This window comes from Trichosurus vulpecula, chromosome 7, assembly GCF_011100635.1.
Source record: "Trichosurus vulpecula isolate mTriVul1 chromosome 7, mTriVul1.pri, whole genome shotgun sequence".
NCBI classification, from domain to species: domain Eukaryota; kingdom Metazoa; phylum Chordata; class Mammalia; order Diprotodontia; family Phalangeridae; genus Trichosurus; species Trichosurus vulpecula.
This window is the reverse complement of record NC_050579.1, coordinates 250,241,295-250,266,976: the sequence shown is the minus strand read 5'-3', so window position 1 is coordinate 250,266,976 and position 25,682 is coordinate 250,241,295. Positions and strand designations below refer to the sequence as shown.

General features: G+C 35.8%; 1 protein-coding gene across 1 annotated transcript in view; it reads left to right on the top strand.

The window, feature by feature from the left end:
• DNAH8 (dynein axonemal heavy chain 8) overlaps nucleotides 1-25,682 on the top strand; it is a 504,073-nt gene that overhangs the window by 47,982 nt on the left and 430,409 nt on the right. The window contains exons 8-12 of the mRNA XM_036768363.1: nucleotides 2,488-2,601; nucleotides 13,891-13,998; nucleotides 16,541-16,642; nucleotides 19,771-19,917; nucleotides 25,089-25,286. Of these exons, the coding sequence (XP_036624258.1) occupies nucleotides 2,488-2,601; nucleotides 13,891-13,998; nucleotides 16,541-16,642; nucleotides 19,771-19,917; nucleotides 25,089-25,286 (669 nt within the window). The remainder of the gene's footprint in view (nucleotides 1-2,487; nucleotides 2,602-13,890; nucleotides 13,999-16,540; nucleotides 16,643-19,770; nucleotides 19,918-25,088; nucleotides 25,287-25,682) is intronic.

Sequence of the window (25,682 nt, the reverse complement as noted above, 5' to 3'; positions counted from 1 at the left end):
AAAGGACAGAGGAATCTTGCCAGTAAAACCCAAGTTAACTGGGCAGCTTCTGGTCATCAAAAGAGAGGACAACTTGAGTTACCCAACTGGCTGAGTCCCCATTCAGGCAGCTTGGACTACTCACAGGTTGTGTTTGTCCTTCATTTTCTAAGAGAACCATGATGCCAGGGAAATGATGACATTATTTGTAGTTGACATTGATGTGAGGGAGGGAGGGCTGTGCAAGGTCGTCAGCCTCACTTTCTCCTCCAGAGCCATCTGGGTCCAGTGGCCAGATATTCATCAGTAGGACTGGCAAAGCCCAAAGTCCCCAGTGTTTATTACAATTCTACTCCCCTTTTAAAGGTTACTTATTTTGACACTAATTGGGATATTAAGGGAAATGTCGGCTAGTGGATTTGTTAAGTTAGCTGAAATGACTAGGTTTAATTCATTTAAATCTATAGTATTATGGCTTATGGATTTTAATTTAACAAACCTATTTTGTAGAGTGGAAGAGTTTTAGTGCTAGAAGGGACTTTAGAGACAATTTAATCTTATACTTTATAGATGAAGAAATTGAATCTCAGATAGGTGAAATAACTTGTTCAAGGTCACAGAGCTTATTTTGTAGCATAGCCAGAGCCTGCTGGCTATCCACTGATTCCAGGGTTTTTTCCAGTATACCAACCATACTTTCTCTCTTATTATTTATTTTATTTACTGAACTAAGATTGGAATTTATAATCAACAAGAAGGAATAGTAAAGAAAGATATGATGTACAATTAAGATTTAACCCTGAATTATTTAAACAATCTATTGAAAATTAAAAGATGAGAAATGGACAATAAAAATGACATGACATTGGATCATAATAATTTCATATAAAAGTTCATCTATGTAAATTTGTTGTTGTAACAAAGGGACCAAAAGAACCCAGGAAGCACCTTAGTCAAGAAATACTTATTTTCCAGATGGAGAGAGAGAGTTTCCAGAGACAGCACCAAGTTAGAATATCAACTTGTGCATTAAATTTCACGGGATAACAAATGATTATGAGCAATATCATTTCATAAAGCAGAGGGAAGCAATAGAGAGTAAAACCATTGTAAAGAAAGAAAATGTGATTCTGAGGTTTTAAATCTAGAATCTAGTCTAGATGATAGTGGAAATGATGATGCCAGTCAAGAAAATAGGAATATTGGAAGGATAAATCTTTTTAGGGGAAGAAAGCTCCAGTTTTGTACATGCTGTGTTACTTTTGGGACATTGAGGTGGAATTGTTTGGTAGGCAATTGGAAATGTAGGCTGGGGATATATAGATCTATAATATAATATATACTATATCATATATACACCATGCACATATACATGTATATATACATGAATGTCACACATTAGTTATGTTTTACATATACATATGATATGTATTACATATTATACATATAAATATACATATAAGTATATAAGACATACCAATCTATTCCTCCTCACAAATTTTCAGCTAATTCCTTCCATACTTCTTTCAAATATTTCCAAGTTTCCCTATCTCTAAACAACCTTTACTAAATAGACCCTACTTTCCCCTCAAGCTGTCAGTCTATTTTTCTTCTCTCTTTCTTACCCATACTCCTTATAAAAAGTTTTCTCTCACTGCCTCCATTTCCTTTTCCTTCCTTTGATCTTTGCAATTTAGCTTTCAACTTAAACTACTCTCTTCCCCATTACCATATTCCAAATTAATCTCTTAATTTTTTCATTATTTCCCTTGAAATAAAATGTTGTTTGTCTAAATGCCATTTTTGTTCTATAAATGTATTATCATATTATCTTACTCTATAGAGTAAGATTTTGGTAGTATGATTAGCACAACACTAAAGCTATAAATTATTTTGTACTACCAAGCCATAAAAATTAATAATCTCTTTTTATTTGTTATCTTTTATTTTTGTAAAGAGTATTTTGTAGTTCTTCATTGAATATCCATCTTTGAATGTCATCTTTCAACCTTAGGAAACATTTGTCAAATGTCTATTATGTTCAGACTACTGTTTTAGATATCAGGGAGATACAGAGATTAAACAGGACAAGCTGTCTTCCCTGTATGTTGTTTTCTAACAAACAAACAAAAAACTACTTGTGTTATCGTATGTATAGAAATAAAATAAAATAAAATAAAAAAAGGGGTCAACCATAATATTTTGAATAAAATAAAGTTCTTTTTCTGACTGAAATGCTGTGAGACTTAGTAGAGAGAACACTGTATTTACAGTCAGGAAACCTGGGTTTGGATCCTACCACGTTCATATGATAGCTGTGTCAAAGTCATCTGATCCCTCAGAGCCTCAGTTTCTTTATCTATAAAATGGGAATGTATTTGGTATCTATGTCAAAAGATTTTTGTAAGGAAAATGATTTATAAACTGTAAAGCAATACATTATATTAGTGTTATTTGTCCCTTTTGGTGTTACTAGATATTCTTTCTCAAGATAATTTTTTTCTTTAGAACTGGCGTGATTTGGATGCAAGAATTACAGATACAGCAAATGAATCAAAAGATAATGTTAGATATTTGTACACACTAGAAAAAGTATGTCAACCACTCTACAACTATGACCTAGTAAGTATACTTTGAAAAATGAAATATGGAGTTTAAATCTTATAATAAGTATTTGTTTACACTTTTTCATAATTTGAACATATATGTTAGGGTAAAGTTATGGTACCAGGATAACACCTTTAATATATGTAGTAATACTATATTTCTTTGTGAAAATGTAATTTTTTAAAATAACATCTTCATTGTCATATTACAGTCTTTTAAAATACTTTCATCTCAAGTGTTTTATTTGACTTTCACAACAGACTTGTGAAGTAAGCAAGACAGATTTTATTAACTTTCATTTTACAGAAGCAGCGATTAAGGGTCAGAGACGTTCACTGACTTGCCCAAGGTCACAAAGATAGTAAGTGGTAGACATAAGACCAGAACTAGAGTTTTCAGCCTCTCAGTCCAAAGTTCTTTTCAGTTCTCCCTTACAATTTTTTTAGAGATTTCAGAGGTTAATGTTAATAATCATTTTATGACATCTCCCACCAAGCTTACCCTTATTTTTGATTCTTAAATATCCTCAGGATATATATTTTATAAATCAATTTTCATATAATATTAATCTCATAATCAGAATACACACCCATTTATAGAGTATTAGAAGGAAGCCTCATGGGATCATGGATCTGCAGATGGATGGGATCTCAGAAGCCAGTGAGTCTAACTCTAAGAAACTGAGGCCTAGAGAGTTTAAATTACTTCCCTAAGGCCACAGAAATAGTAAGCCGCAGAGCTAGGATTTAAATCTTAGAGACTATCGAGTACAATCTTGCCTCTTTCCAACCATTTTACAAATGAGGAAACGGTGGATCAGGGATGAAATGACTTGCCCAAGGTCACATAGTAAGTAGCAGAGTCAAAATTGGAACTCATGTTCTTTGTTTCCAAATCTAATACTCTCCAAAATACTGTATTCCCTGCCTCAACCAAGCTTACATTTTAGTAAGACAGAAAAGACAAATATACAAATACATAAATTTGTTATTTTTGTCTTTGTATCCACAGCACCCAATATAGTGCCTTGCACAAAGTAGGTACTTGATAAATGCTTTGTTGAATTAAATTGAACAAATAGCTACAAAACAAAATAGACTATAATAAATGCACGACAGAGATACAAACAAGGTGCTAGTATAGAGAGAACATTGGAAGAAGGGGGAATCATAGAGAAGGAGGCATATGAAATGGGCTGTCAAGGATAAAATCAGATCACCAAAGGTAGAATTTGGGGAAAGAAGGCAAATACAAGTGAAAGGAAATAGATAATTGTAGGTGGATCTGAGAAAGTGCCTAGCAGAGTATGGAAGGCTTGTAATGGCCATATTCTTTGCTAAGGTCTTTTCTTCCTCCTTTCTGAATACAGGAAGTATTCACACAGAAGCAGCATGACCATTCAGCCTTAATAATTGTGTATTGTGGGAAAAGGGTGGGAATGGGAAGACCTTTTAGTATTATAATAAAGTGGTAAGAAGATGGCAGAGTAAGCAGCAGATGCCTGTCCCTCTCCCATTCTCATCCCCGAACATCCATAAGATAGTGTCACAGAATTGATCCTGGAACAGTGGAGCCCACAGAAAGACAAGGAAGGTCAGTCTTTTGATGCAGGAGATCTAAAGAGTTGGCAGATAATGTCTGTATCACTTGGGTAAAAGAGGAATGTAGTCCAGGACAGGAGGCATCCCAGCAAGCTAGCAGCGAGTTCCACGTCAGCAAACCAGCAGGAGATCCTGAGCCTCAGAGTGGTGGAGCAGGCAAACACCAACACCAGGGACCCCCTCCCCCCACAAGCCTTAGCACAGCCAGGGATGCTGGCAGACTCTACCTCAGAGAATCCCCACATGCCTCAACCCAGCCTTGGGTCGGTAGGTATCCTCCAGCAGCTGAACCCTGTGCTTCAGTGCAGCCCCCGGTGGGCAGACATCCTCCAGCAGCTGGACCTCTTTGTGCTTCAGTGCAGCCCAAGGTGGGCAGGCTTCCTCTAGAAGCAGATGTCCCTGTGCTTCAGGGTAGCCTGGGAAAATGCACAAAACACTGCCTGGTCTCAGCACATGCCAGACACCACCACTAGGACCCCAGCTCAGCACCAGATAAGCTGCCAGACTACTACAGCTTCCAGGCGCCAGCACCTGAGGCCCCAGGGCACAAACCTAGTGCCACTGGCCTGCAGCAGAAGAAGCTTGGGCCAGTGCCCCCTGTGCTCCAGCAGGAGAGCCCAACTTTAAAGCCAGGAAATAACAAGCATCATGAGCAAAAAGCAAAAAAGAACCTTGACAATAGAGAACTTTTATGGTGACAGAGAAAATCAAAATACAAATGCAGAAGAGGACAACACTATCAATATACCTGTATCTGAAACTCCAAAAGAGGAATCTGAATTTGTCTCAAGGCCAAAAAGCTTTCTTGGAAGAGCTCACGAAAAATTGCAAAAGTCAAGAGAAGTAGAAGAAAATTGGGAAAGGAAATAAGAGGTATGCAAGAGAGTCAGTAGCTTGGAAATTGAATGAAGAAAACAACTCCTTAAAAAGTAAAATTAGCCAAATGGAAAAGGAAGTACAACAGCTAACTGAAGAAAATAATTTCTTAAAAATCAAAATGGGGCAAGTGGAAGCTAATGACTCTCTATAAGACATCAAGAATCAGCCAAACAAAATCAAAAGAATGAAAAAATAGAAGACAGTGTAAAATACCTCATTGGAAAAACAGCTGACCTAGAAAATAGATCCGGGAGAGAGAATTTAAGAATCATTGGACTACCTGAAAGCCATGATCAGAAAAAGAGCCTGGACAACACTTTAAAGAAATTATCAAGGAAAACTGCCCCGAGGTCCTAGAATCAGAGGGCAAAATAGTCATTGAAAGAATCCACTGATCACCTCCTGAAAGAGATCCCAAAATGAAAATTCCAAAGAATATTGTAGCCAAATTCCAGAATTATCAGGTCAAAGAGAAAATACTGCAAGCAGCCAGAAAGAAACAGTTTAAATATCATGGAACCACAGTAAGGATTATGCAGGACTTCGCAGCTTCTAATTTAAAGGATCAGAAGGCGAAAAGAGTTTGGATTACATAACCAAGAATCAGCTGTCCAGCAAAATTGAGTATAGTCTTTCGGGGGAAAAGATGGACATTCAGTGATGTTGGAGACTTTCAGTCATTCATGATTAAAAAAAGAGAAGCATATGTGAAAAGGTAAACAGGAAAGAAAAAAACGTTATTCAGTAAGGTAAAATTGTTTACATCCCTACATGGGAAGATGTTACTTGTCACTCCTAAGAACTGTATCTTTATTATGGCATTTAGAAGTGGGGTATACATAGAGGGTGTGGGAATAAGTTGAATTTGATGTGATGATAAAATAAGAGGCAAAAAGAAAGAATTGTACTGGGAAAAGAGGAAAGGAGGAGGCAGAAAAGGGTAATTATATCACATGAAGATGTGCAAAGACTGATTACAGTAGAGGAAAAGAAAAGTAGGGAGGAAAGCATTGTTTGAACTTTACTCTCATTGGATTTGGCTCAAAGAGGGAGTAACACACTCAGTTGGGTATAGAAACCTATCACACTGCATAGGGAAGTGGGAGGAGACGGGGGGAAAAAGGGAGGAAAAAAGTAGGGGAAAAGAGAAATAAAAGGGAGGAGGACTGAGAGAAGGGAGGGGAGATTAAGAGAGGCGGTGGTCAGAAGCAAAACACTAGTGAGGAGGGAAAGGGAGAAAGGAGAGAGAAAAGCAGAAATAGTGGAGAAAGTAGGATGGAGAGAAAGACCTAGTATTCATAACTGAATGTGAATGGGATGAACTCTCCCATAAAGCAGAAGCAGATAGCAGAGTGGATTAAAAACCATAATTCTACAATATGTTGTTTACAAGAAACACATTTGAAGCAGAGAGACACACACAGAATAAAAGTAAAAGGCCAGAGCAGAATATATTATGCTTCAGCTAAAGTTTAAAAAAAAAGCGGGGATACTAATCCTGATCTCAGACAAGGCAAAAGCAAAAATATATCTAATTAAAAGAGATAAGGAAGGGAAACTACATCATGCTGAAAGGTACCATAGACAATGAAGCAATATCAATACTAAACATATATATATATATATATATACACATACATATATGTGTGTATGTGTGTATGTGTGTATACACACACACACACACACACACACACACACACACACACACACACACACATATATATATATATACACACACCAAGTGGTATAGGATCCATATTTTTAGACTAGAAGTTAAGTGAATTATAGGAAGAAATAGAAAGCAAAATTATACTAGTGGGGGACCTCAATTTCCCCCTCTCAGAATTAGATAAACCTAACCACAAAATAAACAAGAAAAAGGAGGTGAAAAAGAATTTTAGAGAAGTTAGATATAGTAGACCTCTGGAGAAAATTCAATGCATATAGAAAGGAATATACCCTTTTCTCAGTGGTGCAAAAAGTTGACCACATACTAGGGAAGGGCTGTCCAGCCTTAGGTTTTTGTTGAAACAATAGACATTGTGTTTTGATTTGCTATTTTAGTGAGAGCTCTGCAGTAGCTTGGCTTCATTTACTAAAATATTTGTGTGAATTCCTATGCTTGTAGGTGGGCCTCATAAATTGCACTGCAGGTGCATGCAGCCCGTGGGCTGCATTTTGGACAGCCCTGTACTAGGGCATAAAAACCTCACAATCCAGTGCAGAAAGGCAGAAATGGTCAGTGTATTCTTTTCAGATCACGATGCAATAAAATTATTTGTAATAAAGGACCATGGAAAGATAGACTAAAAATCAATTGGAAACTAAACAATCTAATCCTAAAGAATGAGTGGGTCAAACAAGAAATCATAGAAACCACCAATAATTTCATCCAAGAGAATGATAATAGTGAGACAACATATCAAAACTTATGGGATGCAGCGAAAGCGGTTCTTAGGGGAAATTTTATATCTCTAAATGCTTACATGAATAAAATAGAGAAAGAGGAAATCAATGAATTGGGTAGGCAATTAAGCTAGAAAAAGAACAAATTAAAAATCTCCAATTAAATACCAAATTAGAAATTCTGAAAATTAAAGGAATGATTAAGAAAATTAAGAAAACTATTGAGCTAATAAACTAAGAGCTGGTTTTATGGGGAAAAAATCAGTAAAATAGTTAAAGTTTTGGTTAATTTGAATAAAAAGAAGAAATAATAAAACTAGGTTTCCAGTATCAAAAATGGAAAGGATGAATTCACCACCAATGATGAGGAAATTAAAACAATAATTAGGAGCTGTTTTGCCCAACTGTATGTCAATAAATCTGACAATCTAAGTGAAATGGATGAATATTTATAAAAATATAAATTGCCTAGATTAACAAAAGAGGAAATAAAATATTTAACCTCATTTCAAAAACAGAAATTGAACAAGTTATCAATGAACTCCCTAATAAAAAAATCTCCTGGGCCAGATGGATTTGTAAGTGAATTTTACCAAACACTTAAAGAACAATTAATTCCAGTACTATATAAACTGTTTGGAAAAATAGGCAAAGAAGGACTCCAATCAATTTCTTTTTATGACACAAAAATGGTGCTGATACCTATACTATGAAGAGCCAAAACAAAGAAAATTATAGACCAATTTCCCTAATGAATATAGATACAAAAATTTTAAATAAAATATTAGCAAAGACATTATAACAATTTATCTAGAGGATAATACACTATAACCAGGCAGGATTTGTACTAGCAATGCAGGGCTGGAAAACTATGAGTATAATTGACCATATCAGTAACAAAATTAACAGAAAATGATTATCTCAATAGATGCAGAAAAAGCTTTTGACAAAATACAACACCCATTCTTATCAAAAACACTCAACAGTATAGGAATCAATGGAATTTTCCTTAAAATGATAAGTAACATCTATCTAAAACTATCAGCAGGCATGATATGTAATGGGGATAAGCTAGAAGCATTCCCATAATATCAGGGGTAAAACAAGGATGCCCATTATCATCACTGTTATTCAGTATTGCCCTAGAAATGTTAGCTTTAGCTATGAGAAGAAAAAGAAATTCCAAGAATTAGAATAAGCAATGAAGAAACAAAACTATCAGTCTTTGCAGATGATATTATGGTATACTTAGAGAATCCACTAAAAAAACTACTTGAAATAATTAACAACTTTAGCAAAGTTGCAAGATATAAAGTAAGCCCACATAAATCATTGGCATTTCTATATATTACTAACAAAGGCCAACAGGAAGAACTAGAAAGATAAACTCTGTTTAAAGTAACTATAGACAGTACACAATATTTGGGAATCTATCTGCCAAGACAAACCCAGGAATTATATGGACATAATTATAAAACACTTTTCACACAAATAAAATCATATCTAAATAACTGGAAAAATATCAGTTGCTCACAGGTAAGTTGAGCAAATATAATGAAAATGACAATTTTACCTAAATTTATTCAGTGCAATACCAATCAGACTATCAATAAATTATTTTATAGAGCTAGAAAAAATAGTAACAGAATTCATCTGGAATAATAAAAGGTCCAGAATATCAAGGCAATTAATGAAAAGAAATGCAAGGTAAGGTGGCTTAGCCATACTAGATCTAAAACTATTATAAAGCAGCAACGATCAAAACTACTAGGTGCTGGCTAAGAAATAGAATGATGTATCAGTGAAATAGGTTACTTACATAAGACACAGTAGTCAATGACTATAGTAATTTACTGTTTGATAAACCCAAAGACACCAGCCTTTGGGGTAAGAACTCACTATTTGACAAAAACTGCTTGGAAAACTGGAAAACAGTCTGGCAGAAACTGAGCATAGACCAACATCTTAGCACCATGTATAAAAATAAGGTCAAAATGGGTACATGATTTAGATATAAAGGGTGAAACTTTTAATAAACTAGGAGAGCAAGGAATAGTTTATGTGTCAGATCTATGGAGAAGGAAAGAATTTATGACCAAATGAGATAGAGAACATTATGAAATGCAAAATGGATAATTTTCATTACATTAAATTAAAAAGGTTTTGCACAAACAAAGCCAATGCAACCAAGATTAGAAGGGAAGCAGAAAGCTGGGAAGCAGTTTTTACAGGCAGTGTCTCTGATAAACGCCTCAAATATATAGAGACCATAGTCGAATTTATAAGAATACAAGTCATTCTCCAATTGACAAGTGGTCAAATGATATGAACAAGTATTTTTCCTGATGAAGGAATTAAAACTATAGTCATATAAAGATGCTCTAAAGCCCTATTGATTAGAGAAATGCAAATTAAAACAACTCTTGAGATACCACAGCACATTTATTAGACTGGCTAACATGACAAAACAGGAAAACGATAAATGTCAGAGATGTGGGAAAATTTTAACACTAATGCATTTTTGGTGTAGTTGTGAACTGATCCAAACCATTCTGGAGATCAATTTGGAACTATGCCCAAAGGACAATCAAACTGGGCATACCCTTTGACTCAGCAATACCACTTCTAGGTCTGTATCCAGAGATCAAAAAAAGGGAAAAGGACATACATGTACAAAAATATTTACCGTAGCTCTTTTTGTGGTGGCCAAGAATTGGAAATTGAGGGGATGCCCGTCGGTTGGGGAATGGCTGGATAAGTTGTACCATATGAATATAATGGAATGCTATTGTTTAATAAGAAATGGTGAGGAGGATGATTTCAGAAAAACCTGGACTTACATGAACTGATGTTGAATGAAGTGAGCAGAACCAGGAGAACATTGTATTCAGCAATAGAAACATTGTGTGAAGACTGACTTTCTTAGACTTAGCTCTTCTGAGCAGTGTGATGATCTTAGACAATTCCAAAAGACTCATGATGGAATGTACTTTCCATATCCAGTGAAAGAGCTATATGTGCTTTTTCTCTCTTGTTCTGATTCTTCTTTTACAACATGTTTAATGTGGACATATGTTTAATATGATTGTACATGTATAGTCTATATCAGATTGCGTGCCGTCTTGCGGAGTGGGGAGTGGAGGGAGGGAGGATAATTTAGAACTCAAAATCTTAGAAAAGTAAGTGTTGAAAACTACAAACAAATACTATTTGTCATATAGGATATCTCTCTGGGAGAGGGAGGTAGAAAGATACTGAGGAAAACTATGAGAATATAAAAAGTAAAGATATCAATAAAACTATGGTAAAAAAATAAAGTGGTAATAAAAAATGATAGACTAGGAGAACTTTAAATAATATCATGGAAAAAGAACCAAGAGGATTTGATAGCAGATTGAAAGGACAACATATGAAAGGAGAAACTGATTTCTATAAACCACAGGTAAAAAAATTAGTCTTGTTAATTTATAGTGATGTAGTAAACAGTCACCGGTAATTAATGTTGGTGAAGTTTTGTATCTGATATTTCTAATTATTTATACTTCTATCTTAGGCTACAAGAAATATGGGGATGTGGCATATCCTGGCTTTTAAAGACAGTTCTTGACAAATATTTTTCTCCAGAACTTCTGGTGGCCCCAAAGAACTAACATAACTTCCCTAATCTCACTGCTTGGATTTTCTTCTGTTCTTTCTCTCCTCTTCCCTCTTTTCTGGTTCTTTCACTGAGGTTAGTTCCAGGTGAAGTTTGTATGGCCAGGACTGGCTGGCTTTTAGGCAGAGACTGGATGGTGAACTATTGTATGAGAGATTCATACAATGGAATGTCCTGGGCTACTAGATGACTTCCAAAGCTCCTTTTAGCTCTAAGATTCTAAGTAAAGTGACAGAGAACTGATGGTATCATAGTAGAAAGAGAGAACAACAATTACCTTGTCCTCTTCCTGTGCTTTAAGAATCCTGGAGCTGGAGACAGGAAGACTGGACTTCGAATCCCAGCTCTGATACTTGCTAACATAAGTCAAGTCACTTAACCTCTTCCAGCTTCATTTTTTTCCTTCTGTAAAATAGATGTCATAATAGCACCATATCTATTTCACAGGGTTGTTGTGAGAATCAAATGTATTAACATATGTACAGTGCTTTGTATACCTTAAAATACTACATAAATTTTATTTAGGTAGTGGCTTCCCTAACCTTTCTCTTACCTCTACCCCTCTACCACATAGAGAACTGTCCTGTCTTGCTTTTCACTCCAGAGTTTATGAGACTTCCTCAATTCTGAAGTGGACCAGGAAAGGAGAGAAGTACTAGGTGAGAAACAGTAGGTGGTAGCAGTCAAAAGGGAAGCATATGGGCACTTTTCTGAAAGTTGGAGAGGAAACAGAAGGAATGATTGAATAAAAGACCAACAAAGGTATCTGGGAGTTTATATTGTCAGGAATCCCCAGCTCCCCACAACTCCTTACTTCCTTAGTTTTATCTCAGACCCCTCCCTCCTAATTGTTGTTTCTATCCCTGCAGGTCATGGGAACGAGTAACATGGAACTGAAGAGTTCTTATTTTACCTTGGCAGGGAGATTTATTTGTATCCCTGACAGTTAGACATGGAAACATTATGACCAATAGCAGTCAAATTCTTTAGTACTATTTATGTAGTACACTGTATATATTAGGCACCTTATGGCCTATATAGGCTTTTGGAAGCTGGCCTGAGAACTTAACCACATGTTTAATATTGGTTCTATAGGAACATGTGTTTCCAGTTCCAAATGACTCAAAAATAGATTTTTTTTAACACAATCTGTTTTTAAGTTGGGGCTGCCTATATCCTTTATTAAATTCAACAAACATTTAAGTACTCAGGAATATTACTTTCTTCACAAGTTGATCATATCCTTGTGAGTAGAGACCATGTATTAGTATCCTTAGGGTCTTACACATAGTAGGTCGGAAATAGGGTAGCAAAATTCCTAAAGTCTCTAGCCTAAAAGGAGCTTCAATAGAATTCTGCTTCTTATCTCTGATAGAAAGTGATATTTATGGTGTTGGGACACCCCCCCAGAATCTAAGAGCTATAACGTAGCACATAAGCCATCTAGTCCAAACTCACACGTGAACAAGAATGCTTTCTATAACATCCCCAATATGTTGTCATCCAACCTCTGCTTAAAAACCCCAATCAGGATGAACTCTATATTTCCACCAAGTCATGCTGCTTTTAGGAGAACTCTATCAGGAGTTGTAAAGCCTGTGGTCTGATCTTCCAGATTTCTTTATATGAAAGAAGCAAAGTGGCATCAAGGAAGGTGTTCACAAAGAGTCTAGTTCTATTTCTGCCACATAAAGCTATGTGGATGTAAGTCATTTAAGCCCCCTGTGCCCCCCAGTTTTCTCATCCGAAAAATGAGTGAGTGAGGCTAGATGATCTCCAATGTCTTTCTACTTCAAAAATTCTCTGATTGAATTTTATCATAAAGTTTAAATGTTAGGCAGATTTAGATATTTTAAGACTCTGATTTTTTTTTAAAGAATATAAGCTAGTAGAAATCAAGAATTATTTATTCTGAATAATTCCGTATTCCAGAATGTTGAAGAGCAGTGGTGTCAAATTTGAAATGGAAATAATAGCTACTAATTTGTAGTGTAGTCCTGCATATTGACTTAGTTTTAAAATGTAATATTACCTATTATTATATTTTTATTTATTATATTCATATTTCCCAGTTACATTTTAATCAGATTTAGGTCACAGTCTGCAGTGTTGTGGGCCACATGTGGCCCATGGAAATGCGTGTTTGACCATCATGAAGAAGAGCATGATAATAAAATATATCATATGTAATTTGTTTAATCACTTAAATAATGAAAAGCCAAACTGACGTAGTAATAGTATTCAGAGAATATAGGTTGGTAAATTTGAGAACCCGAAAATTCATAATGGGTCAGTGGAAAGTACTGAGAATCTGAGTTCAAATCCTATCTTAATGATGTTTGTGTGACTTTGGGCAAATTATTTGACCTCTCAGTTTTATCATCTGTAAAATGAGAGGATTGGACTAGTTAACTTCTAAGATCCATTCTAGCTCTAAGTCTATGAGTATATACATACACCAGCATAAGCAAAATTAGTCTTTTTTTGTTAGGAAAACATGTATCATGTACTTCCATAATTTCACCAGAATATTAGTGTGTTTGTTATAGTTAATGCACATAAATTGAATATTATTTCTATAATAATTCCATGAACTGGTTTATCTTTTTATTCAGCTGGGTGAGTTAAAGAAGCTTTTTTTCTGACAAACTGTGACATAAATCTAAATTCGTTGCATAATGTGAAAATTCATCATATATGTAGCTGCTATTCTGTGACTAAAATACTAGGAATATGTAATTTACTTCAAAATTTAAATTTTAGGTTTCCATGGCTCATGGAATACAAAATTTGATTAATGCTATCAGAATGATTCATAGTGTTTCAAGGTACTATAATACTTCAGAAAGAATGACCTCACTCTTTATAAAGGTAAGTTTATGAAGAATATCATATATATGTAACTTAAGAAGGAAATTAATAGCTTTCATCTATTTGTATTACAAGTTTCCTCAAAATCATAAATCTCAATGTGTCAGGGAAATAGGATGTGCACTCCAGCAAGATAGTTTCCTTCTCATTTAGTACTTGCATTGTAGTTGCACATTGAAGCTTAGTTCATTTAACAATTAAAAAACATTTTGTTCCTGAGCCATAGTATCCTGTAGTGATTGATTGGAATACAGATAGCAAATTATTCTTGACATGTCTCAATATATAAATAATCCCCTCTCATTATCCTGATGTTTGGGGGCACACACATACACAATTGGATGAAGATCTTGCAAAATGGAAATGAGTGGTCAAATAGAAGAAGAACCAAGAGCAAACAGTGTCACAAAAATCTGGTGCTCAGGAGGGCGGCTGCTCAGGAGAAGAGGGTTATCAACAGTGTTAAAGACTGCAGAGAGGTCAAGAAGGAGTGATAAAAAGATTTAGCAATTAAGAGCTCATTGATAACTGGAGAGAGTAGTTTCAGTTGAATATGAGATCAGAAGCTGGATTACGAAGAATTTACAAGGGACGCATGGGACTGTGCTACAGGTAGATTATTTTTGTAACTGTGTGGAGGATGGATTAGAGAAAGAAAGAGACTGGAGACATGGAGATTAGTTAAGGAACTGAGTCCAGGCAAGAGGCAGTGAAACCTCAACTAGGTTGGTGATCAAGTTATTGAAGAGATGAATGTGTAGAGGTAGAAATAATAAGTCGGACTTGGCTGACTTCTAGCATGGAAATTAGATGAATTCCTTCTTTCATAGCTTTCTAGAGCTCAAGATTCATACTTCTTATACAAAGGTTGAGGTGATGGCAAGCACCTTGGAATATTCACCTTCTTGCTGGTATCGATTGGCAGGGATTGTCATCTTCATATGGGTACTCATTGGGTTCCTTTTAACTTTAATGTGGACTCCGTTATTTGAATCAAACTGTGATATTATCCAGGATCTAGTGTACTACTTTGTCCATTCCAGTCTTTTAGACATGGGCACAGATTGGGCATGATTTTCCACTCTGTGAACATCTGTCATTTTCTGTATTGTATGGTGGCTCAAATAGTCCTGACTTACTGCTCTTTTGACACTAGTTAAGAGGAGCCCCTAGGTCTCAGTCCCAAAAGGCATGGTCATTCTAGGATAAGTTGTCCAAAAGTCACATTATATCCAATAAATGGTCCCATGGGTCAAAGCCCCTCCCCTTATTTTCCGAATGAATAAGCTGAAACCAAGAGGAGTAGGGTGACATGTCCAATTTCACTGATAGCCTCTCAAAGATTTGTAGAGTATAAACTCTTTAAGAATAAGAACTGCCTAGTTTTTTTCTTTATATAAATAATTCCTAGCAGTGCTCTTAATGTAGCAAAGACTTAATATGTATTTGTTGTATTTTGTTTATTACTTATTGGCTACTTTAATTTAGTTCTCTATTTCTTTGATGCTGAGTGCATAATCAGACAGTGCACTGCACTAAGTAAATCTCAGTGATTGCCTTCACCTCTGTTTCTTTGATGCTGAGTGCATAATCAGACAGTGCACTGCACTAAGTAAATCTCAGTGATTGCCTTCACCTCTGTATTTCCAGTGAACATTTGCATAATGTGATGACTTCTCCTGGTGTAGTTTGGAACATGACCTTTGGCTTCTTGTTAGCCTGTACAGTGCCCTCCCTAGTCTACAGTGCTCTCCAAAGTGACTCATAACCAATTGTATATCATCTCACACTTGTATTTCAAAAGCACAGCCTTATTCAAATTGATAATGATTGCTGAATGAGAGTTTTTGAGGTGTTGTTGCTGGTAGTCTTATAGGAGGAAGACTTTCTCCCATTAGAAAATGCCTGTTTTTAGATCTTCATTAACTGGGATGGATCTTGCTTTGCAAATGACTTTTCAAATCTTTAGAATATTGTATTGTATTGTAAAAAATTACCTTTACTAGGAAATAGGATAAAATATGCCTGGGATTGTAATTACAGTGATAAAAATGATAATATAGATTAGAATTTGATTAGTTGGAAAGTTTCAAATGATCACATGTGCTTTTTTGGGTCAGATCTATATTTCATCTAGCTTAATGTTCTATCTCTAACAAGGACATTTGGTGGAAGAACATTATTATTTTTAGTGTCAACCTTACAAGTTATGAATATTCCCTTAAAAACCACCTATCACTCCTTGGTGGTTCATTGTGGTTTTGTCATTCACTCATTTAGTCGTACCTATCTGGAATTTTTATATTTTTAGTCTATATATCTTTTGGAGATAATGGCTTCTATATAGTTATTAACTTCCTGAATGATGTATTTATTTTTATTTTGAACATACTGAACTCAGGTTTCAAAGGTGCCCCATTCATTCTAGTATTTTGAGATTTGATAAACATGCCAGTCTTCACTCTGTACATGCTGTTTATGATTCTTATAAACATCTATAAATTATATCCATTTTTAATTGGTAGCTACTATTTGTTTTTAGGTTACAAATCAAATGGTGACGGCATGTAAAGCGTATATTACTGATGGAGGGTTATATCATGTATGGGAACAAGAAACACCAGTTGTATTAAAAAAAATTCAGGTTGGTATGAATATATTTTCATAAACTAAATTTTATTACCCATTTCTTTACTGTGTTTTTTCTCTATGCTTGAAGTAAACACTAAACTGAATGATATGAAAATTAAGTTATATATGTTTGGTAAGCTCTCTATTTAAAACAATTTGCCTTTAAATGATTTCAGGATATAATATAATCCCCACCATTGCTTTTATTACCACCTTTATTTTTTGAGTGTAAAAAACCTTTTGGAAGTTTTTGGTAGTCAGTGAAGTAAAAATGACAGTGGTTTATAAAGTGTAAATGACCATTCGGAACGTAGTTATGGAAATGGAGAAGAGATTGTGGCATTGTGGCAATGCTATAACTAGATGGTGCTGACAGTGCGGGAATGTTCAAGGATTAGGAGAGAGGCTCCCCTAATTCCAAACCTCTTGATTGGTATCACAGAAATTCAGTCCAAACCTGAAAGTACTAGGTGAAACTTAGGGATTGCCAAATACTTTCTTCTTACTGGAGTCATAAACCAGTTTGATGATTTAGAATTGAGATGTTCTCTATCCCTCTACTAACTTGGACTCTTGGGGTAAATTTCCTTTTACATTTTAACTCCTGTTCTCCAACTTTTGAAGTTTAGTATCTTTATATTAAACACAAACGTTGTTAGTTATAGACCTGGAAATATAAGTAAAAAGTATTTGAGAATAAATAATGGAAAATAATTTGACATCTTGAGAAACTTAGATATGATCAGATAGGAAAGAAGAATGGGAATTAGAAAAATCTGTCAGGTTAAATGGTAGAAATTGAAGTGTGCCTATTTCAGAATTATTGGCACACTGGTTATTTGTGTGGCAATAGGATAGGTTAATTAAAGCATCAGGACAGGAAGAGAACTGTATAGAGTTACTATTCTGATGAAGCATTAAGGCTTTTATTTCAAACTGGATATTCCAGAGACATCTTAAATTCAACTTGTCTAGGACTATACTAACTCATCTTTCTCCCTTTCCTCTTCCAAACTTGCTTATTTCTGTTAAAGGTACCTCTGTTTTTCCTCAGTTTTGTATTCTTGGCATTATCCTTGACTCTCCACACATATCCACTTAGTTGCCAAAACTTGCCATTTACTTGCAAAATGTTTCTCGTATCTGACCTCATCTTTTCATTCACATTGCTACCACCTTAGTTCCAGTCTTCATCACCATTGGACAGCTTCCTCACCGGACTCCTTGCCTTGAGTCTCTAACCGTTCTAGTTTATCCTCTATGTCGCTGCCAAAGTAATTTTCCTCAGTTATAGATCTGACCATGTCACTACCCTACTCCAGTGGCTTCCTGTTGCCTTTAGAATAAACTACAAACTTTTGTCTTTAGCTTTTAAAGTCCTGGTCCCAATATAAAACCTGGTCCCAATCTACCTTTCTGTTCTCATTGGGCAGTGCTCCCCTCCTACACTTTATTATCAGGCCAGATTAGCCTTTTTTGTGTTCCTTACACTCAGTACCCCACCCTTAATGTCCATGTTTGGAAAACTTTCCTTTTGATGTCTGCTTCACAGAATCCCTCTCTTCAGTCACCATATTCTGCATGAAGCCTTTCCAGACCCAACTAGTCTCTGGAACACTTACTTTCTTAGATAGAATTTGAGGTGCTATTTATAAAGAATCTTTCACAGGAATTTGAAATAAACATGAATCTGGCCCTCCCTAGCAATACATTCTTTTTTCCTCCATAAAAAAATACAAGAGATTGTGTCTCTGCATCAAATTACTGCGGCCTGAACTCTTCTTACCTGCCCATCATCATGGCTATGAGGAAAAAAACAAAAAAAGTGAGATAATTTAATTTTTTTAAGTGTTCTTTACAGTTCTGAAGTCATTCTGTTTTTGGAACATTAGCATTTGTTTTATATATATATATATATACATATATATATATACATATATATATACATATATATATATACATATATATATATATGTACATGTATATATAACTTGATTTGATTGTAAAATTATTACCTAAAATTATATCTGAAATTTAAAAGTGAAGTTTATTTATGCATTAATTATAAATCTACTCATTCTATTTATTTTTGACATTTTTTCTTTACATTTTTTGTGAGCTGCCAAACACTTAAGGAATTGCTTTCTTAATTTTGCTTCATGAAAAATAAACATATACTTAATAACATAGTATCATAAGCATTATAGTAAAAAAAAGTAGTTATTCTTTCTAGAATTCTTGTTTTCCACAATGTTAATTAGGTACTAAAACCCCTCATTTATTAAAAAGAAGCTGAGAAAAAATAAACACTCTCTTCATTAAATCCAATCTAGTCCTATCCAATCACACTCAAAAAAAGAGGAAACAAAGGTTAAGTGACAAAGTGAGGGATAGAGATAGACTAAAATCCCACTGGCTTGAATCTCCCTATACTCTCCCTCTCTTTGTGCTATATTATTCTATCTTAAAAAGTTTTATGGGGCAGCTAGATGGCGCAGTGAGTAGAGCACCGGCCCTGGAGTCAGGAGGACCTGAGTTCAAATCCGGCCTCAGACACTTGACACATGTACTAGCTGTGTGACCTTGGGCAAGTCACTTAACCCCAATTGCCCTGCCAAAAAGCAAAAAAAAAAATTTACTATTGTATAATTTTTGGAAATCATAGCAAAAATTTATTTTTCCCAAATTGTTCTTTTTTTCACCTGAGACTGCTTTTGGGTAGTTTAGATTGGGACTGGAATCTATCCAAGAAGCTTTCAACAGCTTCATAGTGTATCCAGGTGCTATAAACTTCAGACATGTGGAGGACCACTGGGTGGGTGTCAGGTTAGCACTGTGGTCTTAAGTCCTCGGTCTCTTGGAGACTTTGATCAGCTTAGAGGGTATATATGGACTCATTTAATGATCATAGTTTCATATAATAATGCAAAAATAGAGATGAAGAGGAAATGAGTAAAAGGTTAAAACAGAATATTTTTTTCCTCATATGGACAGAGAGTTTAAAAATAATAAATTTTAGCAGAGAGGACTCTGCAGGGGATGAGTTGACTTATGACATCTTGTTTTTAAATGACAGGAGAGAATCTGTAGGGAAACTTATATAAAAGGCTCACCAGTTTTACTTTTATACTTTTCTTATAGGATTGCATTTTCCTTTTCAAGGAATATCAGAAGTCTTTTCATAAAACAAGAAAGCAGATTTTGGAAGCCTTGGGGGAAAAAACATTTGAGGTTTCAGAAATGTACATATTTGGTAAATTTGAAGCCTTCTGTAAAAGACTGGAGAAGGTAAGAATCTGGTAGTTACTGTGCTAACCTTTTTTCGGGGGAGGGTTGTTGCTTATTACTTATATTATGAATATCTATTTCTTGTTATCTCACCCCTTTGTCCTCTGCATATATTCTTTTTCTCTTCCTATTCTTCCGTTTGGCTTTCTTGTTAGCCCTACTGCTATTATAGATGTCTTTGTGGTAAGGGCAATAGCTTTTCAGCTATTGTTGGCAGTGCTCAGTTAGGTGGACCACAGTGACTGCCCTTGAATGGGACCAGGCTGATTTGGATAATGATAAAAATTGTGGGATAACTGTGATGAATTGGCCATTGTGAGTCAGAAAAATCAGGAAGTACTTAAGTATTTGCCTGATGTACAATCAATATTTTTTCCTACATTGTCCACATAAAAACACTGTTAACTGTGTGTGTGTGTGTGTGTGTGTGTGTGTGTGTGTGTGTGTTTTGCCCTTGACAGCTCTTTGGGTTTTTTATAACACTACTCTGTCCTAGCTCTTCTACTTATTTATCCACTTCTCAGCATCCTTTGCTCTGGATTATCTTTCATATTTAACCCTTAATCCCTAACTATAAGTGTTCCTTATTCCTGGTGCCTAGCCTGGATTCCATGACAACCCAGGGATAATGTTGTTAACCATGAGTTCTGAGTGACAGGATCAAAAGCAAGTAGCCAGACTGAAAGAAAAAGTTTATTAGTGCACCAAGGAAGACTGCTTTGTGATGGTTAGCTTGAGCTTCTTAGAGTATAGCCAGGGTTTTTTATAGGCCAACTTAGAATACATATCCGATTAGCAGCAGTCTGCCAAAGAATGGAAATGAGGGAGGTTTCCAAGCCTTGGGGACACAAAACTTAATAAAAATCTGGTTTGTTCCTGTGGAAAATACACTTCTTGGTGGTTAGTCCTATGAGAATATCCTGTGTTGTCAATGAATATCTAAATTAGTGGAGCCTCCTTCAGGATGAAATCAGCCAAGCTCATCCTGTTGTTGTTGTTAAGGAAATGAATAAAATACAGCCCAAAGATTTCTATTTATACAACCTCGTAGCTCAGTTTCTTTGACTTCTGAGGTTACTTTATCTCAGGAGAATGTGTTTCCCTTACAGATTCACAATACTAAGGTTCATCCACCTCCTCTACATCCCCAAAGTTCTTTTCTGGGGCCTCTTCGTTTTTAAAAATTCTCTCTTGGTGATTTCATCGCCTTTCATGGATTTAATTATCAACTTTGTTCAGATAACTCATCGATCTATATTTACTTCCCAGTGTATCCTCTGAGCTCTAGTCCCATATTGCCAATTGCCTACTGGACCTTTAAACTAGCTGTCCAGGGATGTAGTAAACTCATCATGTCCAAAACAGAACTCATTAGGCTTTTCCCCAAACCTACCCCTCTTTAAAACTTATTTCTGTCAAAGACACTGCCATTCTTTGAGTCTTCCAGGTTCATGACCTTGGTATTATCCTCAATTCCTCATTTTCTACTTGCCCTACATATCCAATCAGTTGCCAGATATTGCCATTTATATTTCCCCAAGATCTCCCATACCAGACCCCTAATCTTTACTCACACCGCCGCCACCTCATCACATTTTACTTAGATTATTGAAACAGCTTTCTGTTTTGCTTTATCTCTCTCTGTTCCAGTGCATTGTCCATACGTTTGATAGTTATTTTTCTTAAACAGAGATCTGACCACATCATCACTCTGCTTCAACCAGCTTCAATGGCTCCCTATTTCCTCTAGGATAAAATATAGTATCTTCTTTTTAGCTTTTAAAGCCCTTTCCAGCCTGGCTCCAATCTATCTTTTGAGCTTCATTGGACATTGCTTTACATCTAGAACTTTGTTATCCCCCCAAACTGGTGCCCTCTTTGTTCCTCATACACAGCATCTGTTTCAACAATCCGGCTAGCAGCTTCTGTGGGGGTGTAAGATCCACCAACAACCAGCACCCAGAAAGCTGCCAACACACTGCAAAAGCACAGGTTCTTTTGATCTGCTTTAGTAAGGAAAGCAACGTTAAGGGGTTGACAAGTTTACTTTAATTCAGCACACAAATATCATTCACTTAGTTCAGGGGAAAAGGCCAGCACCCTGAACTTCAGAGCAAAATACAAACAAAGTACAAACATCGACAGACAGACCCAATACAGATTCATAGTTACCAACGTCTAGGTTCAGCCTGGGAGCTCATGAAAGGGGCTGGCCCAGAGTCACGTGAGCCACCATTGCTGTGGGTAAGAGCTCCCAAGAATAGAAAGCCAACCCCTGGTTTTATATCTTTTTCAGGGTCAGGGGTGAGTCACACATGCGACTCACCCACGTGACCTAAAATTGTCACAAGGAGGTGACTTAAACGCACGTGGTCTAAAAGCCTCTGATGTCCCAAACCTATCACTCAAACTCATGTGTAAACTAGGCCCTCCCCTGAGTTAGCCCCACCTTGGGCCCTACCTTAGTTGCCAATCCACACCCACATAGATTTTACACCTAATAGGGGTTTGGACCTGGGGCTTAGCACCTAGTAAGGCTCAATGAAATTCACTGAATTACTCAAAGGAAACAAAAGCCAAACTCTTCAAGGGCACTTGGTTGAACTAAGTGCTAAGAGCCCATTTTGCTTACCAGCACAGCATCCCATCTCCCATCTCTATGCCTTTGCAGTAGTCATCCCCCATGTCTGGAACACATTCCTTCCTCACCACTTCATATACTTTCTCACTTCTTTCAACACAAGGCTCAAATACCACCTTCTATATCAATAATTCTTAACCAGGGGTCGATGAACTTTTTGAAAAATATTTTGAAATTTTTAAATATATTTCCTTTGTTTTACATATTTTATTTTATGTATTTAATAACATTCTGAGGAGCCCATAGGCTTCACCAGATTGCCAAAGGAGTCCAGGAGACACAAAAGAAGGTTAACAACCTTGTTCTACATGAAACCTTTTCTGATACCCTAACTGCTAGTGTTCTCCCCCCAAATGACCTTGTGTATTTCTTTGTATTTATTCTTTTTATATTCTACATGGATTTGTATATCGACTTGTCTTCTTTGTTAGAATGGAGGCGCCTTGAGAGTAAAGATTGTGTCATTCTTTGTATTTGTATTCTTGGTGTGTAACACAGTGCTGGCACATAGTAGGATCATAATAAATGCTTATTGATTGATTGAAGGAGCAGAGGACAGCAGAGAAGTCTATAGCCTTCGAAGATTAAGATGAGAAGAACTTAGTGTTTCATGGCCTAAAGCTCCTTCTAATGGACTTTTCAGCAGCTTCATAAGAAAAGGCCCAGAACAGTTCTGAAGGAGCATAGAAAAATTCAGACAAATCTGTTGCTAGATAAGTTTATGTGCTGCAGCACAACGTCTGGTCCAGAGAGGATGTGCATGAACTCGTTCAAGAAATCAGATATAGTTTCTTTAGCAGGTCCAAATTGTAGCCTCATGGAAGAATAAACATGATCAGTACAACATAAATTTTGAGTTTGGTTTAGTATAAGGTCACATTAGCACTGCTCTTGTCTTTTAATTGCCTAGAATAATACCATTTTCTTGATTCAGTTTTTTCTTTCTTTTTTTTAGGTTATAATGTTGAATCTTGAGTATCTAGCAAAGGGCCTTGTGTATAATAAGTACTTAATAAATGCTTATTCAATAGAGTGGGATAGAACAGGATAAGCTAGGATAACATAACACAGAATTCATTTATAGCCTTGATAGCTTTCAGTTTAATACCACATATATATTTATCTATGTGTATATATGTATGTATGTATATGCCCATATAGAGATGTATAGATTGATTGATCTATCATCTACCTATCTATCTATCTATCTGTCAATCTTGATGGCATTTTATAGGGTTTTTCTTCTGTAATCTGGTGTATACATTGCAATATGCCAAGTTATAATTATGTAAATTTTGGTAATTTTGATTAATATGAGATCATTTTACAGCATTCATTATACAATCTAATTGTGTGAACCATCTCAAAGGAAAACCTAGGATGTCACAACAACAAATTAGTTTTTCGTCAGTTCTTCTAGAGGTTATAGGAAGTAGAGAGCATCTTAATATGACATATTAGTCCAAACTCGAAGAATCGTAGTAGATAGACAACTGGCCTTGAAGCCAGGAAGACTTGTGTTCAAGGTCTGCCTTTGAAACACACTTGCGATGTGACCTTGAGCAGTTCCTTAGCCTTTTAGTGTTCTAGTCACTGACCTAAAAATGGAAGTAGAGGAGACCTGCCCAGGTAGAGAAATTCAGTTGCCTGGCAGCTCCATAGAATAATGAAATCCAGTTTCTATTTCTGTAACCATAGCAGGAAACTTGAAGAATGATAAAGTTCTCAAGATTAGTGATCTAGGTTCATTTAGAGCTGGATCTCAAGTCTGACTCCTTCATTTAACCGGAGAGGTCAAGTGATTTGCCCAAGATCACATAGGTAATAAGTGGCAAACCAGGATTCAGACCCAAGTGTTCTAATGTCAGCCAGGTGGTATAGTGGAAAGAACTGGAAATAGAGTCAGGAAGACTTGAGTTTAAATCCTGCCTCAGATTTTTACTAGCTGTGTGATGCTGGGTAAGTCATTTAACCCTTCTGGGCCTCAGTTCCTTCATCTATGAAAAGGGGAGGGTTGTATTTAGTGACTGCTAAGGCTCTTCCAGCTCCAAGTCTATGATCCTATGATCAGATATAGCATACTTTTATATAACATACAACATACATGTTGCCTCTCATATTTTCTGGAAGTTTAAAAAAGAGGGATGATACTCTATATTTAAAATATATGTATATATATATATATATATACACACACACATAGAGAAAGAGAGAGAGAGAGGGAGAGAGAGAGAGAGAGAGAGAGAGAGAGAGATGACAGTCAAAGTGAATAGAAACAGGCTTCGTAGTTACGACATTTCTGTCTTTGAATACAAAAAGAAGTCAGATATCTTAGATGCCGTAAATACAGTGATTCACTTGCAGAAAAAAATTAGATTAATCTTGTCTGGTCTGTTCCTGCTACATTATTGCATGAATGTTTATTATTTAATACCCTCAGTGAATGATTCAACATAATAAATTTAGGCTAAAAGGATTATTAACAGTAGTATTCCCTTTTTATAATGAAACACCTGCTTTTCTTTTAAAGATTACAGAAATGATTACAATTGTGCAAACTTATTCAGCTTTGAGTAATTCTACCATAGAAGGAATAGATATCATGGCATTGAAATTCAAAAATATATACCAGGGTATTAAGAAAAAACAGTATGATACTCTGGATCCTCGGAGGGCAGAATTTGATGCAGATTTCTTAGATTTTACAACAAAAATCAATGGCTTAGAGGTAAGTAACAATTTTATGTTGCTTTTAATTTAGTAAAGATAATATAATATGGGACTTTCATGTGTTTGTTCTCTTCATAAACCATGAAGTTAGGGCAAACATATCACTTAAAATAGGTAAGAAATATCTATCAATCTGACCAGTGCTTACTGGGTAATTAAAAATTTCAGCCACCCTTTCATACATTCACAAATGACAGAAGAGCTATGTCTATTTCAATACTGCTGGCAGCCTGAAGAAATGTAGTTCTAAAGTCATATTTTGATTTTTTATTTTAAGCGTTCTTATTCACTTATTAAGGTGTTGTGTTGGTAACCAAAAATGGGCTCCTTAGCACTTAGTTCAGCAAGTGCCCTTGAAGAGTTTGGCCTTTGTTTCCTTTGATTAATTCAGTGT